General features: G+C 46.3%; 1 protein-coding gene across 1 annotated transcript; it reads right to left on the reverse strand.

Moving 5' to 3' along the window:
* Positions 1-1440: 1440 nt before the first annotated feature.
* Positions 1441-9025, reverse strand: GLOD5 (glyoxalase domain containing 5). Its single transcript, XM_046674112.1, has 4 exons — positions 8958-9025; positions 5849-5986; positions 3281-3436; positions 1441-1751 (listed from the first exon to the last, which is right to left on the reverse strand). The coding sequence occupies exons 1-4, from the start codon at positions 9018-9020 to the stop codon at positions 1626-1628; spliced, it is 483 nt and encodes a 160-aa protein (XP_046530068.1). The 5' UTR covers positions 9021-9025; the 3' UTR covers positions 1441-1625.
* Positions 9026-16259: the final 7234 nt, after the last annotated feature.

Below are 16259 nucleotides of genomic sequence, written 5' to 3' on the forward strand. Positions count from 1 at the left end.
TTCATCCATCACTCATTCACTCAGGAAGCTGTACCCTTCTCTCCCTCTTTGCCTGCCTCATTTGCTGGTTCTTCCTCTTGTTTCAGAACTCTAAATGCCTATGAGCCTCTTCTCTAGTTGACACTTTCTCTCATGGTGAACTCTCTGTTTTCAAAGTCTCTCTGGAATCTAAGCACTTTTTGTCACCTCCCCTGCCAGCATCGGCTGGCCTGGACCACTGCAATAGCCTCCTCCTCACGGTCCTCCTGCTTCCACCCTCACCCCTATGGCCTATTTTCCTCCCAGCAGCCAGAGGGAACCTGTTAAATCCTATGCAGATCACAGCCCTCCTCTGTTCATGACCCTGACCCTCCCATGGCTCCCCTCTCACACAGAGTAAAAGCCAGAGCCCTCTCCATGGTCCAGGAGGCCCTACACAATGTGTCTCCACCTCCTCTCCCATCTCACCTCCTCCTGCTCCCTCTCACTCACTCTGCTCCTGCAGCACTGGCCTCCTCGCTGTTCCTCACACGCACCAGGCACATTCATGCTTCAGGGCCTTTGCGTTAGCTGTTCTCTCAGCCTGGAATGCTCTTCCTCCAGCTATCAGTGCGGCTCCCTCCCTCATCGCTTCAGATCTGTGCTCAAATGTCTCTTCCTCAGTGAGGTTTTCCCTGACCATCCCATTACACATTGGAAATCATCTCAGCAATTTTTATCTGTGTTCTCTCTTTTTCCATGTTTTCTTTTTCTCCAAAGCATATATCATCCTCTGACATACTTAATTTTTCCTTACTTAATTTTATTTATTTTGTATCTCTCCCTTTAGAATGGCAGCTCCACAAACATAAATATGCTTATCTCTTCTGTTCAACACTGTCTCTCCAATGCTTGGCACGGGGGCAAGCACACAGTGGGTGCTCAATATATGTTTATTAGTTGACTGAATGAGTGAAAGGTGTGGTGAGAGGAGAGGACAGAAACAGAGAAAATTTGTCCTTGTCCCGTCTATTCTGTCAGGAGCTGAGCCTCAGTTGAGATGAGTCTGGACCTACCAGATCCAAAGGTAGAAAGTGTCACATGCCCTGGGTGTAAGACCAGAAAAGGCACTCCAGAAGGAGGTAGTATCATCTGGGCTAATCCTTGAAGGTCCCATGTGAATCATAGAGATCTTGGGGTTCAGTGAAGCCTATGGGGTGGAGGAAACAGCAGACAGCACTTGGAAGGAGTGAGGCGAGTTCCAAAAGGATGAAAAAAGGTAGGCTCACTGACAAGGAGAAATCTGTCAAGGGCCTTGAATCCCAAGGGGATGACCCTTGATTTGGTTCTTAGAGGTATCATACTCTGGTCACTGACCCCCAAGCAGCTCTGAGACCTCACACCCTAGACCAACACTCATACATAATGCCAAGACAATAATAACGAAGCGCTCATATTGAGAGGTTATTAATTTATTGGGGCAGCTTTAATGGAGGACATTCAGACATGTAGGTTTGGTCCCAAACCCATCTCAGGTCTCCCCAGCACAATGTTTGAAGTGCCTACATCCTCAGTCCTTGGAGGTCTGTGGGCCTGGGCAAGGGTTTTCAGGAAGGAAGGGAGAGGGCAACATCACAGGGAAGAGAATGGAGGAGGGCTAGCCTCAATCAGGGAGAGATATAGTTGGACACTTCAATCAGGTTTCTGTCAGGGTCTCGGAAGTAGATGGACATAATAGGCCCTTTTGCCCCCGTTCTGGGGACTGGACCCTCCTCAATGGGGACATCACAAGCCTGAAGTGGGAGGAGAAGGCAAAAGTCACTCATCACAGTCCATGTGTGAGACCAAAATTTAATTCCTTACAGTGGCCTGGAAGACCCCTGTATCTTTCTGACCTCATCTCCTACCATTCTCCCCTCCCTTATTGTGCTCCAGCCACTTACTAACTGTATGGCCTTGGGCAGAGTACCTAACTGCTCTGTACCTCAGTTTCCTCATCTGTAAAATAGGGACAATAAAAGTACCTAGTATTATCTAGTAAGTGACAGAGTCAGAATACAAACCCAGGCAGTCTGAGCCAAAGTCCACACTCTTAACCCCTATGCTTTCCCCACTTTACTTCTAAACCAGACTTTTTCACTGATACTTTCCAAAGAAGGAGTCTAGGATATTTACACAGAATATATTCAAGACCTCGATCTGTTTTTCCAAAAGGAGACCTGATGCCCTCTTTACATGAAATCATTTTAAGTGTTACAGGGACATAAAATTAAATAAGAGTGAATCAGAAATCATTCCCTCTTCGTTCCTCTTTCAATCCTTCTGATTATACCAAGAGGAAAGTCTCTGGTGGATGCTAAGAAGTCCTTAGTACCTCCTTAACCACTTGCCAACTCTCCCTTTGGAATGTCAGGCCCAGAGAGTTCGGGGAACGGAAGTGACTAGAATCTAATGACATTGTGATGCTTTTATAGCTGTTTGTTTTTACAGTTACCTTCCCTTTGTGCCAAGATATAATGGGTTTTTCATTTACTTGGTTGAACATTTTCTTTTTATATAAGTGTATATATGTAAAAAGAATTCAGGTATAATTTTTTTATAAGGGTGATGTAAAGTTTCCTTTTTTAAAAATTTTTTTGAAGATTTTATTTTTCCTTTTTCTCCCCAAAGCACCCCAGTACATAGTTGTATATATTTTAGTTGTGAGTCCTTCTAGTTGTGGTACGTGGGACACCACCTCAGCATGGCCTGATGAGTGGTGCCATGTCCGGGCCCAGGATTAGAATTGGCGAAACCCTGGGCCACCGAAGCAGAGCGCGAGAACTTAACCGCTCGGCCACGGGGCCGGCCCTAAAGTTTCCTTTTGAAATACATTTGTTTGGGGCTGGCCCTGTGGCCAAGTGCCTAAGTTCATGCACTTTGCTGCAGCAGCCCAGGGTTTTGCCGATTGGAATCCTGGGCGCAGACCTAGCACCACACATCAGGCCATGCTGAGGCGGCGTCCCACATAGCAGAGCCAGAAGGACCTACAACTAGGATATACAACTATGTAGTGGGGGTCTTGAGGAGAAGAAGAAGAAAAAAAGAAGATTGGCAACAGATGTTAGCTCAGGTGCCAATCTTTAAAAAAACTTAAAATACATTTGTTTATGTGAAAAAAACTATGTCAATAAAAATAATAAGTAAACAATTGTATATAGGCATTATCTAGCTATGACAAAACCTGTTGTGTCTGAAGTTTGAGGAAGACCTCCCTGGCTCATGCTTCTGTTTCCACTGCGTCCGCAGCAGCTGTCTCCAAAAGACTGGAGGTCCAGCTCACCTGGAGGTGCCGGACTACTTCCTCCAAGGGTGCCTCTGTGATCAGACATATGTCTAGGGAACCAGGAACTGGGTGAGCAGCTTTGGGTTCAAATTCCTTTCCCACCTCGTGGAGGTTAAACTTCTGGTCTCCAAAACACAGTGCTTTCCGGTCTCCCTATTGACGAAGAGAAGACAACCTAGAACTCAACCTCCAAGATGACTGTGAGGCAATCCCCCCACCCCCTACTTACCTCAACAAGGTTAAGAAAAAGAACAGGGCTTTTGATGAAAAACAACAGCCTCTTGCTCCACTCCAGTCTCATTCCCTAGAGGCAACTGGTTTCAGTGTGTGTGTTTGTGTTTATTTCTTCTGGAAATTATTTCCATATCTCCAAAGAATATGTTTATACTATCTATGGCAGAGACAGCAATTTGTCTACTTAATATACATTTCTTCCTTTTTTCTTATAAACACAATCCAAATTTCAGTGGGGTCAATTGTGCACCCAGCTTTAAAAACCTACATTTCCCAGCGTTCCTTGCTGGGAGGCCAGAGAAGACAGACTGGACAATGAGATGTCAGTGGAGGTTGTGGGTGGGGCTTCTGGGAACCTCCCCGACCCACTGAGCTGGCACTTTTTGCCCATTCACTTCCTCCTTCTTCCCAGCCATTGCCCCAACCCTGACAGCCTTCCTCTGGACCGGTTGATAAATGAGAGAAAAAGAAAACTATCTTATTTAACCCACTGGTAGTTGAGTTTTCTCCTATGTGCTTCCCAACACAGTCCCTAAATGATGTGCCACTATTTCTTGATTTAGCAACTTTAGACATTTTCTCTCCTCTCTCTGCTAGGATAAATGAGAATTTAGCTTATCCACATGACTACCCCTCCCAATAGAATTCCACATCATTTTTAGTTCCTCTTTTGGTTCCTTTACAATTTTTAAATAACCCACTTGCATCTTTATGTTTCGATAGATGAACTACAGCTAGTATTTCATTGGCCCTACTCTCCTTCTCTTCATGTTGCCTCCGTCTCCTGTGCCTCTCAACTTCCGCCATTGCTTTCATCATTTTTATATTTTTTTTATATTACCATGGTTGATACCACATCCATTCTATCAGAAAACAACTTTATTTCACTTGAATGATAGTGGGGCTGAGTATAGAACTTGAGGTTGCAGGTTATTTTCCGACAGCTTTTTAAATATGTTGCTTCGTTGTCTTCCTGAATCTGGTGTTGCTGATAAGAAATCTGATGTTAATTTGTTTTTCATCCTTTTGCAGGTGATACATCCACCCTCCACTCCTGAAGCTTTTAGGACTTTTCTTGATCCTAGATGTACTGCAATTTCACTCCAATGTGTCCAGGGACAGAGAATTGAGGCATCATATGCCTCATTGTCATCATTGGCCCATGCAAGGCCCCTCTCTAGTTTTATTTGTGTATTTATTCTTTTTATCTCCATTCTCCATTCCTATCCCCTCCCTAGGCAACCATTATAACATGTATGATGTGCATCCTTTGGTTTTCGTAAGTTATCATAGAAAGTGTATTATTGTTTTGTGTACGTAAGTTGTTAACGCTACCATGCTGTAGACCTGGTCCTATTTCTTCACTTTTCACTCAGTATGATCTTTTTAAGACCTGATCGTCTTGCTGTGTATACATCCAATCTGATGTTGCATAATTCTATTGTTGTGCATAGCATTCCATATTAGTTTTTAAATTTTTACCCTGTTTGCCATTTCATGGGCCCTTTCAATTTAAGACATATTAAATGTCTCTGCATTTTCCACTTTTGAAGTTATTCCAATTCTCAAGGAAAGTATTCAATCTCTGGAAACCTCCTTTTTTCCTTGGATCTCTCTTGTTTGGGACCTTTCTTTCTCCTATTCCAAACTGGACTGATTGTTTTCTAGGTATCTTTCTAGGATCTTCCTCTTGGGATCCACTGTGTCCTAATGTCAATGTCTTCCTTATTCCTGGCTTAATCATTCATTTTGATGTAGCATACTCTTAACTTTCAAAGCAAGTGGGCAGAATTTCTGAGCCTTTTTATGTCTAAGAATGTTTTATTCTGCACTCACCTTGATTAATAGTTTGGTTGGACATAGAATTCTAGATTGAATTTTTTTCCTCAGAATCTTGAAGGTGTTCTTCTATTGTCTTCTAGTCTCTAATGTGACTCTTGGGAAATCTGATAGCTGCATATTTCTTTTCCCTTTGTAGTTGAACTACTTTTCTTTTTATCCTCTCTAAAAGACCTTAGGATCTTCATTTTCACTTTCATGTTTTATCATTTCACAAGAACATACCTAAGTATTGATGTGCTAGATACTCAGTCAACCCTTTCCATATAAAAACTAGAAAGTTCTCTTGCATTATTTCTATGGTAATTTTCTCCATTCTCTCTCTGGAAGTTCCACTATTCAGAGTTTGGAAACCCCTCCCTTAATCCTTTTAATTTTTCTCACAGGTTTCCTGTAGTTTTTTTTTTTTTTCTTTTGGAGTTAGGTTATTTTTTAAAGTATTATAATCAAATTTTATTCCACCTGCAGTTTGGCATTTGGGGAAGTGATTACCTTGAAAGTCATGACCTCCATGCCCAGGATCTTGGAATAAAACATGGTGGTATCTTTGATGCTCTTTACTGTCATCACGATGTGGTCAAGTCTATGGATAAGACATGGGGAAGGGGTCTGACTGGTGTCCCTCCATGACTAAAAAAAAAAGTTAGAAGAGATCACGTTGCCATTGGTCGCACCCATGTTTCCTGTGTTTCTTTCTCCTCACCTCTCTTCACCTTCTCAATGAGTATACTTCCTCCTCACCCCCATTTCAAAGGGGAAGTTCTGGGAGGACTCTTCAGTAGAGTCTTATTGCCCATGTGTGGATTCACAAGAGTCTGTGTATCTGCCATGACCACTCTCCACTGTTGTCTTGTTCTATTTCTCCTTCCAGAGGGATAGAGATGAAGATAAGGGAAATGGAGACCAAGACAGAACCCTCCTTTGTTCTCCCCAAGCTGGAATTCATCTCTTTTGCAAGAAATGACAAGACGCAGAGGAGTCTCAGCCCTAGGAGTACAAGCCCTCCTTTGGCCAGTTTAACCCAGTTCCCTCCTTTCCCACTCTGAAGCTATGATCACAGAGGACAGGATAAGAAGGGAGCATCTCAGATGAAATAAATGTTTCTGGGCATGTGTGTTTACAGATCCACCTTGACACCCAGTGAGAGGGCACCCCACCCATTTCCTGGCCTCAGCACACTTCCCATGAGATCTTTCTCTTGATTTGCATTCTAGGGTAATTTGTATATTTACATTACATCTGCCACAGGATTATAAGGTGCCTGTGATCTGGCACTACAGGTAGCAGAGTGGTTGAAACAACAGACTCTGGAGCCAGACTGACATTTAATTAATCTCTCTGTGCCTTGGTTTCCCCTTCTGTAAAATGGGCATGATTTTATATATATCTTATAGGACTTTTGTGAACATTTTTTAAAAAAGAGTTGTATTTTTTAAAAAAAGAGTTGTATTTTTAAGGGCTTAGAACAATACCCGACACATAGCAAGTGCTATAAGAGTTGATGATGATGATGTTGTGGTCATCCTGTTAAAATCCAGACTCCCTACCATGATCCCCAATCTCTATAGCCTCATCAATTGGTCTTGAACTCCAAGCCACATTGTCCTTTTGCCTATTCCTCATAAGGGCCATCCTTGTACCTTTAGCCTCAGGGCCTTTTGCACATGCTAATATCTGACTAGAATATAAGCTTCATGAGGACAGAGATTTCTCTCTGTTTTGTTCCCCACTATGTCCCAAACAACTAGTAGATGTTCAATAATATTTGTTCAATTAGCGGATATCTGCTACAACGATTAGGCCCTGTGCCTGGCACACAGTCTAACTTCTATCCTATTCTATTCTGTTCTATTCTATTCTATTCTATTCCATTCCATTCCATTCTATTCCATTCCATTTCACCCTATACTATTTTATTCTGTTCCATTCCTCTGTGTTCAATTCCATTCAAACCATTATATTTTGAACAATTGATTTCACTGAGCCCCAGCTAAAAAAAATCCTGTGCTGTTCTATTTTCATGAGTGGAGGAGGCATTAGCAAAGTTGCTGAGTTCTGCTGTCCTCATGGATACAGAAGATCTACAGGGACACAGAGGCAGTAGAATGAGAAAATGACTGACATTTGTGCTCCATTGAAAATATAGTTGTATGTTAAAAAAAATCTTATTAACCTTTTAGCGTCTATAGGATCTGTAATAGCACCGCCTTTTAATTCCTGGTATTGGCAATTTATATTTTTCTTCTTAGTTGCTTGAGAGGAAATTAATATTTTATTAATCTGTTCGAAGAACCAATTTTTGACATTGTCAATTTTCTCCAATGCTTTCTCTTTCACCAGTTTCTGCTCTTATCTTTGTAATTTCTTTCCTTTTACTTTCTTAGGATTCAATTTGCTGTCCCTTTTCCAGCTTCTTGATAGGGAGGCTCAGGTCATTGATTTTCAACTTTTCTTTTTTTTTTTTTTTTAAGATTTTTTTATTTTTCCTTTATCTCCCCAAAGCCCCCCAGTGCATCTTTGTGTATCTTTAGTTGTGCGTCCTTCTAGTTGTGGCATGTGGGATGCCACCTCAGCATGGCCTGATGAGTGAGTGGTGCCATGTCCGCGCCCAGGATCCGAACCGCGGAAACCCTGGGCCACCAAAGCGGAGCGCGCGAACTTAACCACTCGGCCACGGGGCTGGCCCCTCAACTTTTCTGATCTATGCATTTAGAGCTATAGATTTCCCCTAAGCACTGCTTTACTCGAACCCCCCATTTTGATAGTTTATTGGAAACCAGCTCAACCTATTCCTTCCATTTTCCAATACCCTGCTGGCTCAGATTCACTCCCCAGATCCTGTTTTGCAGATGGGGAGCTCCAGCCTTGCAAATTCAAGGGTGAACAGGGCTGGCTTTCTTAAGGAACAGGAAGAAGGCCAGTGTGCCTTAGAATTCAAGAGTGAGTGAGGCATGAGCAGGAGGGGAAGGCAAGGGCCAGATGGTACAGAGGCAAGTTAGGGAGGCTGGTTTATAAAATGATGATCAAGACATAGTAATCATATAGGGCTTACTGTGTGCCAAGCCCTGTTCTAAGCACTATATAAAATAGAATCCATTTTATTCCTCACAATAGCCCTATATATATCATGGAATACCCAGAAGATAATACCCTCCTTCCTGCCTCCTTCACAAGGAAGGCTTCTATCTTTCTACAATGTCCTCTTCAAGGTGCCAGGGAACCCTGGAATTTTTCTGGCAAACCTCAAGGTCAGTGCTGTGTTTCCTGGCCTCTCCCCACACGGCCCCATCCTGATGTCCCTGGCTGAACTGGCACCCCTGAGCCACCCTGAGGGAGCAGAGCAGCCAGCCCTCAGCCCAGGCCCACTCCTGCAGACATGTTGACGGCTGACCGTGTGTTAGCACAGGGAATTTCCGTGTCCCTCTGCTGCCCTCTGCTTGTCTATGAAAGAGGAAGAAAGAGAGAGAAGGATAGGAAAATGGATGTCAGCACCCCAGGATAACCCGCATAGAAGGGAAGCAGGTCACCAGGCCCCTGCTGGGAATCCCCAGCCTAGGTGCCAACATCCGTGCCCCAGGCCCCCAGGGGCCACCCCTTTTACCTGCTTCTCTGAAGTCCTGCCCCACATCCTGGCTGGCAGCCTGGATATCAGACGGCACAGCATGGCAGACTAAGTGTCCTTGCCCTCGAGCCTGTAGACAACCTTCTGGCTCTGTGCCTGGAGATCAAGGGGCAGGAATGGGAGGGCCATGGACTGAGGACTGCTAGTGGTGACAGAAGTAGGCGGTGCAAGTACAAGGACTCTGACATAAAGTTCAGGGCCTTGAAAGTAAAAGCTTAAGGTGTGTCTTAGCCAGCTCAGACCACCACGATAAAGTACTGTAGACACGGTGGCTTAAATAATAGAAATTTATTTTCTCACAATTCTGGAGGCCAGAAGTCCAAGATCAGGGTGCCAGCATGATCAGGTTCTAGTGGTGGCTCTCTTCCTGGCTCGCAGACGGCCACCTTCTCACGTTGTCCTTACGTGGTGGAAAGAAAGAGCAAGCTTTCTGGTCTCTTCTTATCAGGGCACTAATTCCATCATGAGGACCCCACCCTCATGACCACATTGAATCCTAATCGCCTCCCAAAGGCCCTGCCTTCCAGGTTAGGGCTTCAACATGTGGATTTGGGGAGGGGGACATAAACATTCAGTCCATAACAAGCTGTATATATGTAAAGGATTACCTTGTAAGAACACAGAAAAAACACCCATCCCGAAGTATCGGGGGGACCTTTATTCTAGGATATGAGGCCTCTGATCAACTTAGGGGTGTATCTCCAGAGTGTGAGATCTCTGATCTGTTTGGGAGTCTGTGCCCAGGGTGTGAAGTTGGGAGCTGTCTGAGTTAGGGTATAACCACTCTGACTTATTATGGGTCTGTTTCTAAGCCAAGATCCCCAGGGTTCAATCCTTCTGAATTCTTTTGGGATGTGAGCTCTGGGGTCTTCCCCATCCCCACCCATCCCTCACCCCACCCTCCCCCAACTCCGCTGAGAGTCAGGGAACATTCATCAGCCTCATTGTTGTTCACCTTACCCTGATCTGAGCCCCCTCTCTAGTGGGTTACCTGTCTGGGTCCTGGGGCTTGTGAGTTTCAGATTCTTGTTCCTAGACACACCCCAGACCCCCCACACACACACTCAAATGCTTTGTGTTATGCATATTGTTTTTAGCATGTGATTTTCCTTTATAAAGAGTTACACAAATAATACATGAATATAGGTTTGTATAAAAGGTTTCAACAGTACATCAAGTATCTGGACTACACAGGTCATCCCCACCTCCACTCTCCAAAAATGAACACTGAGGGGGCCGGCCTGGTGGCGCAGTGGTTAAGTTCGCACGTTCTGCTTCTCGGCGGCCAGGGGTTCGCCGGTTCGGATCTCGGATGCAGACATGGCACCGTTTGGCAAGCCATGCTGTGGTAGGTGTCCCACATATAAAGTGGAGGAAGATGGGCACGATGTTAGCTCAGGGCCAGTCTTCCTCAGCAAAAAGAGGAGGATTGGCAGTAATTAGCTCAGGGCTAATCTGCCTCAAAAAAAAAAATGACCACTGAGGTCACACACACACACATACACAGTCACCATAACCAGCTCCCACCTGCTTTTCCTTCTCAACAGCCATGTCCTGTGGAAGGCGCCCCCCATCCCCACAGGTACACACAGGTCCCACTCATTCTGTGTCACGTCCGGTGGGGGCTCTGTGGTATAACTTGAACCCCCACCGTTCATTTCACTCTGCAACAGTCATTGGGTATAAATGGACATTTACAAGGTTTTCCCAGTTGATTGCTCCTACCAGCCTTGTGCACACAGCTCTGTGCGTGTGTGTGAGTGTTTGAGTTAGAGGTAGAATTGCTGAGTCAGAGTTCATGCATTCAGTCAACACCTAATGGACATGTTCTGTGTACCGAACACTATTCTAGCTGCTGGGGAGACATCAGAGAAGAAAACAGACAAATGGTCTGCCCATGTGGAGCTGGCATGCTAGTGGGGGAGGAGAAGCGTGTCCAATTTCTATTGAGCTGTTTCACAAGGTCCTGGAAGGTTTTGCTCCCATCAGTGGTGCATTTCCTGGCTTCTTCTTCACCACTCTTTGCGGGGCAGGGTCCGCATCAGGAGGCTGGCTGCCTTGGCCTTCGCTCTCTACAAGATCTGCAGGGCCTTGGGCTGGGCTGGTCTATTTGGGGACATGGATGTGTATGTGTGTGTGCATGTGTGTGCGTGTGTGTGGTTGGGGAGGGGAATATGGAAGCTGAATGGTCCACTGGGGAGAGTGAGGGGAAATAGGAATAGAAGAAATCACTTACTGGAGTTGGAGGGAGTGAGGGACAAAATGATCCACTGAATTAGGCATGAACAGCCTCTCCCAGGTCATACCCAGGGTGGGCGAGAGCGGCGGCACTGAGGAATCTAGTACTGTCTCAGAACATGCCATTGTGCAGTTGCTGTGTGGACATTCCTGGGACCACACGGACTGATGTTTGGACACCCTTCGGGTCACAGAGACAGGGGTGTGAATAATCCTAGAGTCACACAGTATGGGGTGTGAACACTCCTGGGGCCACATAGACAGGGGTATACACCCATGAGGTAGCACATGCTGGGGTGTGGACAGCCTTGGATTACTCAGACGGGGGTCTGGGCATTCCAGAATTCATACCCACTGTGGAATGGACACTCTTGGAATCACACACACTCGAGACTGCACTCTTGGGGTCACACAGAGTGGGCTGTAAACACTTCTGGGGCCAGATAGACTAGCATGTTGACACTATTGTAGTCAAGCAAACTGGAGTGTGGGCAATCCGGGGGTCAGACAGATTTCTATATGGATGCTTCTGGGCTGACATACGCTAAGGAGTGGACACTCCTGACTCACCCAGACTGGCTAGTGGACATTCGTAGGGTCACATATACTGGGGTGTGGACATCCCAGGAGTCAGATAGCCTGGAATGTAGACACCCCTGAGTTCACACAGATTGGAATGTGGAACCTCTTGGCGTCACTCAGACTGGGATGTGGGCATCCTGGGCTCAGAGAGCCTAAGGTGTGGGCAACTATGAAGTCACACAGAATGGGTATGGACAGATATGGGGTCACAAAGATGGGAATTTGGACCCTCCTGGAGTCACTCAGGCTGGAGTGTGGACAGGCATGAGGTCACTCAGATAGAGGTGTGAATACTCCAAAGGTCACACTTACTGGATAGTAAACATTCCTGGGGTCACACAGAGGGAGTTTGGGACACTCTTGAAGTTAAACACAATGGGAACTGGACACTCCTGAAATCACACACATTGTGGACTGGACATTCTTTGTGTCGCGCACACCGAGGTGTGAACATCCTTGGTGTTACACAGAAGAGGGGACACTCCTGGGGTCATAATGACTGAGGTGGGAATAGTCCCATGGTCACATAGACAGTGTTGTGGACACTCCTGTGATTTCAGTGACAGGGGAATGGACATTCCTGTGGTCAAAGAAATGATGAGCTGGCACTCCGGGGATCAGAGATTGAGGTGTGGACACTCCTGTGATCACACAGAGTAGTTGATGAACACTCTTCGGTACAGATTTGGGAGTGGACGCTGCTGAGGTCACAGACTGCAGTATGGGTGGCCCTGGGCTCACACAAATGGGTGTTTGGACACTCATGGGGTCACACACATTGGGGAGTGGACACCTGTGGGATCACACACATTGGGGAATCAACACTCCCGGAGTCACTCACATGGGGGTTTGAACATTCACGACCACGTGGGCTGGGGAGTGGATCCTGCTGATGTGACACAGCTTGGGGGTGGGCACTCCTGAGGTCACACATACTGGTATTTGGATACAACCATGGTCACACAGATTGGGGTTTGGATACTCCTGGAATCACACACTGGGATGGGGACACCTCTGGCATCACACACAGCAGCATGCATGCTCATGGTGTCACACTGAATGGGGAGAGGACGCTCCTGGGGTCACACAGGTTGGGGAGGGAGTGGTGCTGGAGGTATGCATTTGGAGACCACCAATTAAGAAGGGAAAGTTCGAATACCACCTGTTAAATTAATTCAACAAGGAGGTCGTTAGACTGAGGCGGCTCTGATGCCTTGGTAGCCTACCTGAGCAAACGGAAACCTGAGCCAGAGTCAATGCACTGGTAGCTGAGAAATCGAAATTTAAGACCAACCAATCACAAACAGCCAACCAGGCTTTCCCAAATAAGCAACCTCTTCAGTTACAGCCAATCAAATATTCTCCTTGCCCTGCTTCTGCGTCTGCCCTATAAAAGCCTTGCCCCGAGTTCCTGTCCGCAGAGGGCTCCTAACCACTTCCAGTCTGGTGCTGCCCAACTCTAATTGATATTTGCTCAAATAAACTCCTGAAAATTTAAATGTGCCTCAGTTTATCTTTTAATACACCTAAGGCATGCACATGACAGACAAGCTCCAGAATGTGGGCTTCACTTTTAATCGCCATGTAAGACCCACAGACTGACTCTTTTTGTGGTTCTTGGGGATGCCTGAGGAAGAGAAATATCTACAATCTGTTGCTCGGAAGGTCTGCAGTGTCTGTGACCTTGGGCTTCTCACTTCTCTTCAGAGCTGATCTACTTCAGTTTCTTTATCTGCGAAACGGGGATTACTTGTTTCCTGCCTCCTTTGCTAGGACATTTTGAGGATGAAGTGAAGCTCTTAAGTTAAAACTGCTTTGGAAAATAAAGCACCAGGCCTAAGACTCTTCCTAAAATTCAAAGTAATGAGCTGGCTGGTCAAGGTGGAATGGGGCAAGGAGCTGGGAGAGTGGATACCTAGTTTGTAATCATGGATCCAACTGTGAGACCTCGAGTAAGTCACTTGCCTGCAGTGAGCCTCAGGTTCCTGGGGATAACGCCCATCTGACAGGGTGTCACAGTGACAGTTAGCTGTCCCCCAAAATCATGCTTTGTCTGCCCTAACGTTGAGCTATTGCAAAATGGCTGCCCAGCTGGAAATGACATTTCCCACCCTCCCTTGCACCGGAGTTGGGCCATATGACAGTCCTTCTGAATGAAACTTGAGTTAAAATGAGGTGTGTCTTAAGAAACGGTGGTGCTTTGTCCGTTTGCTCTTTGTCCATCTTTTGGAGGTCTAGAGCCCCAGCAGAGGGTGAAGCCACGGTGTACAAGAAGCCTGGGGTCCTCAGCCACCGCATGAAAATCTGCCTATCAACCAGGAACACCCACATTAGTCTGTGATGAGAGCAAGAAATGAACTTTTATTATGATGTGAAACCACTGACATTGTGGGGTTGGTTTGTTACTGCAGGAGAATTAATTCCTGAATACACAGCGTTGTGTGGATCAGATCCCGTGTGGTGATGGGCTCTGCAAGCTGAGAAGCTCATGGACAGGGGAGCCTCCTGGCTTCTAGGAGCTGCCTTGTCTTTCCTTTACAGCAGATAGAGGTCCTGCTAGGGTGAGGGGTTGAGAGGGCATCTGCACCTCCAAGCCGACACTGGCTGCACTGCAGGGTGCCCTGGACGTGGGACCCTGTTCTTCAGTCTCCCAGAGGTGAATGAGGCTCTAGTGCTCTATAGCGTGGCTTGGCTTTAATAATGGGCTTCAGGGTACATCTAGAGTTGGTAGAATTCAGCCACAGCTTTCCACTGATAGCTTAAAGATAGCTTTGATTTCGGTAAATGTCTCCAACAGTGGATTTTTTTTTTCTACTTTGAATGGAGGCGTTTTCTGTTACGTAACCGAGACCCACCGTGCTCCCTCCCTGTCCACCACTGGCCGAAACACTTCTCCCAGAACAAAGCCCAGAAGAACCAGTGGGGCAGCAGCCAGGGCTTCCCAAACCACGGCCACCTTCAGGACTATTTGATCTTCCTACAAACACAGGCCCATGCAATGTGCTGGGACGGTCCTTGTTTAGAGAGTGTATTTCTACTTTAAAGGAAATTCCTGCTTTTCCACCGGGTCCAGAGTTTGTGAGGACTAGAGGGAGGACATTTAAACCACATGGGCTCTGTAGCTCAGTTTACCTGTCCATAAAATAGGCAGGCTAGAGGGGCTGGCCCCATGGCCGAGTGGTTAAGTTCACGTGCTCCGCTGCAGGCAGCCCAGTGTTTCGTTGGTTCGAATCCTGGGCGCAGACATGGCACTGCTCATCAAGCCACGCTGAGGTAGCGTCCCACATGCCACAACTAGAAGGACCCACAACGAAGAATACACAACTATGTACCGGGGGGCTTTGGGGAGAAAAAGGAAAAAAATAAAATCTTTAAAAAAAAAATAGGCAGGCTAGAACCTAGCATGGCCATGTCAAGAGGCAGTTGAGGGATTCTGTGAAAAGGGTCTTTCTCAGTTAGGCATTCTTCCGCCTGAACCTAACAGAAAGCCCTATTAGAGTGCCTTCAAGTGGGAGGGGTTTATTTCCTCCCATTACCAGAAAGTTTGAGGTTGTCAGTCTTAGGCTCAGTGATACTGTAAGCATGGTCAAAGTTTACTTCTCTCTTTCATCTCGACCATCTTTAAGCATGCTGACTTTTGTCTTCATGCTTATTGCCTTGTGGTCCCAAGATGGCTGTTGTGCTTCTAGACATCTGTATCCAGTGCAGGAAAAAGGAGTCTGGACAAAAGCTTTCTCCCAGTGAAGCGTTGTCTTTTTACTTGGGATGAATAGCCTTCCCGATAGATTCTCTCTTACATTTCATTTGCCAAAGCTGCATCAAATGCCACCCCTGCCCCCAAGTTATCACTGTCCAAAGGAAGCAAAATTGCTCTGACTGGTTTAGACCAATCATAATCCATCCTCTTGGTCTGGGGGAGGAACTTCTCCTCCTTAAGAACAGGGGCTCTCCACCTGCGTCTGAAGAGAGTCGGGGTGGGGTAGCGGAGAGGGAGGGAATGGGTGAAGACCGTAGGGGAGGCAGTGGAAAGCACCTGCCGTAGAAGCCAGAGTGGGAGGCAAAGCGAGCCGAGTTCTAGCTTTAGTTCTGCATTGGAGTCATTGTTTGGCTTGGGTTCTGTTCTTTGCCCTTTCTGGGCCCCAGTTTCCTCTTCTGTACAAGAGGAGTTGAGCTCAGTGGTTTTAAAGGACACTCCATGTGTTAGTGGCCCTGTGGCCTTGGCCTGGATGTGAGGGCTGGGCTGTGGAATCTACCACATGGCAGAGAAAGCCCACTGAGTCTTGAATAGGGAAAGTCCGGAGGCCACTTGGCTTGTGCTCCTACCACCCTGCGGGGCTAAGGATCCCTTCTCCCTCTGTAGTCAAAGTCATTCTGGTTGTCCTTGAAGAGGTCACTCTGAGTGTTTATAAGGGACTCCTGCGGCAGAGCAGAGGCCCACATCTGGATCCGGTTTCCAGTTTC

This window comes from Equus quagga, chromosome 10 (assembly GCF_021613505.1).
Source record: "Equus quagga isolate Etosha38 chromosome 10, UCLA_HA_Equagga_1.0, whole genome shotgun sequence".
NCBI classification, from domain to species: domain Eukaryota; kingdom Metazoa; phylum Chordata; class Mammalia; order Perissodactyla; family Equidae; genus Equus; species Equus quagga.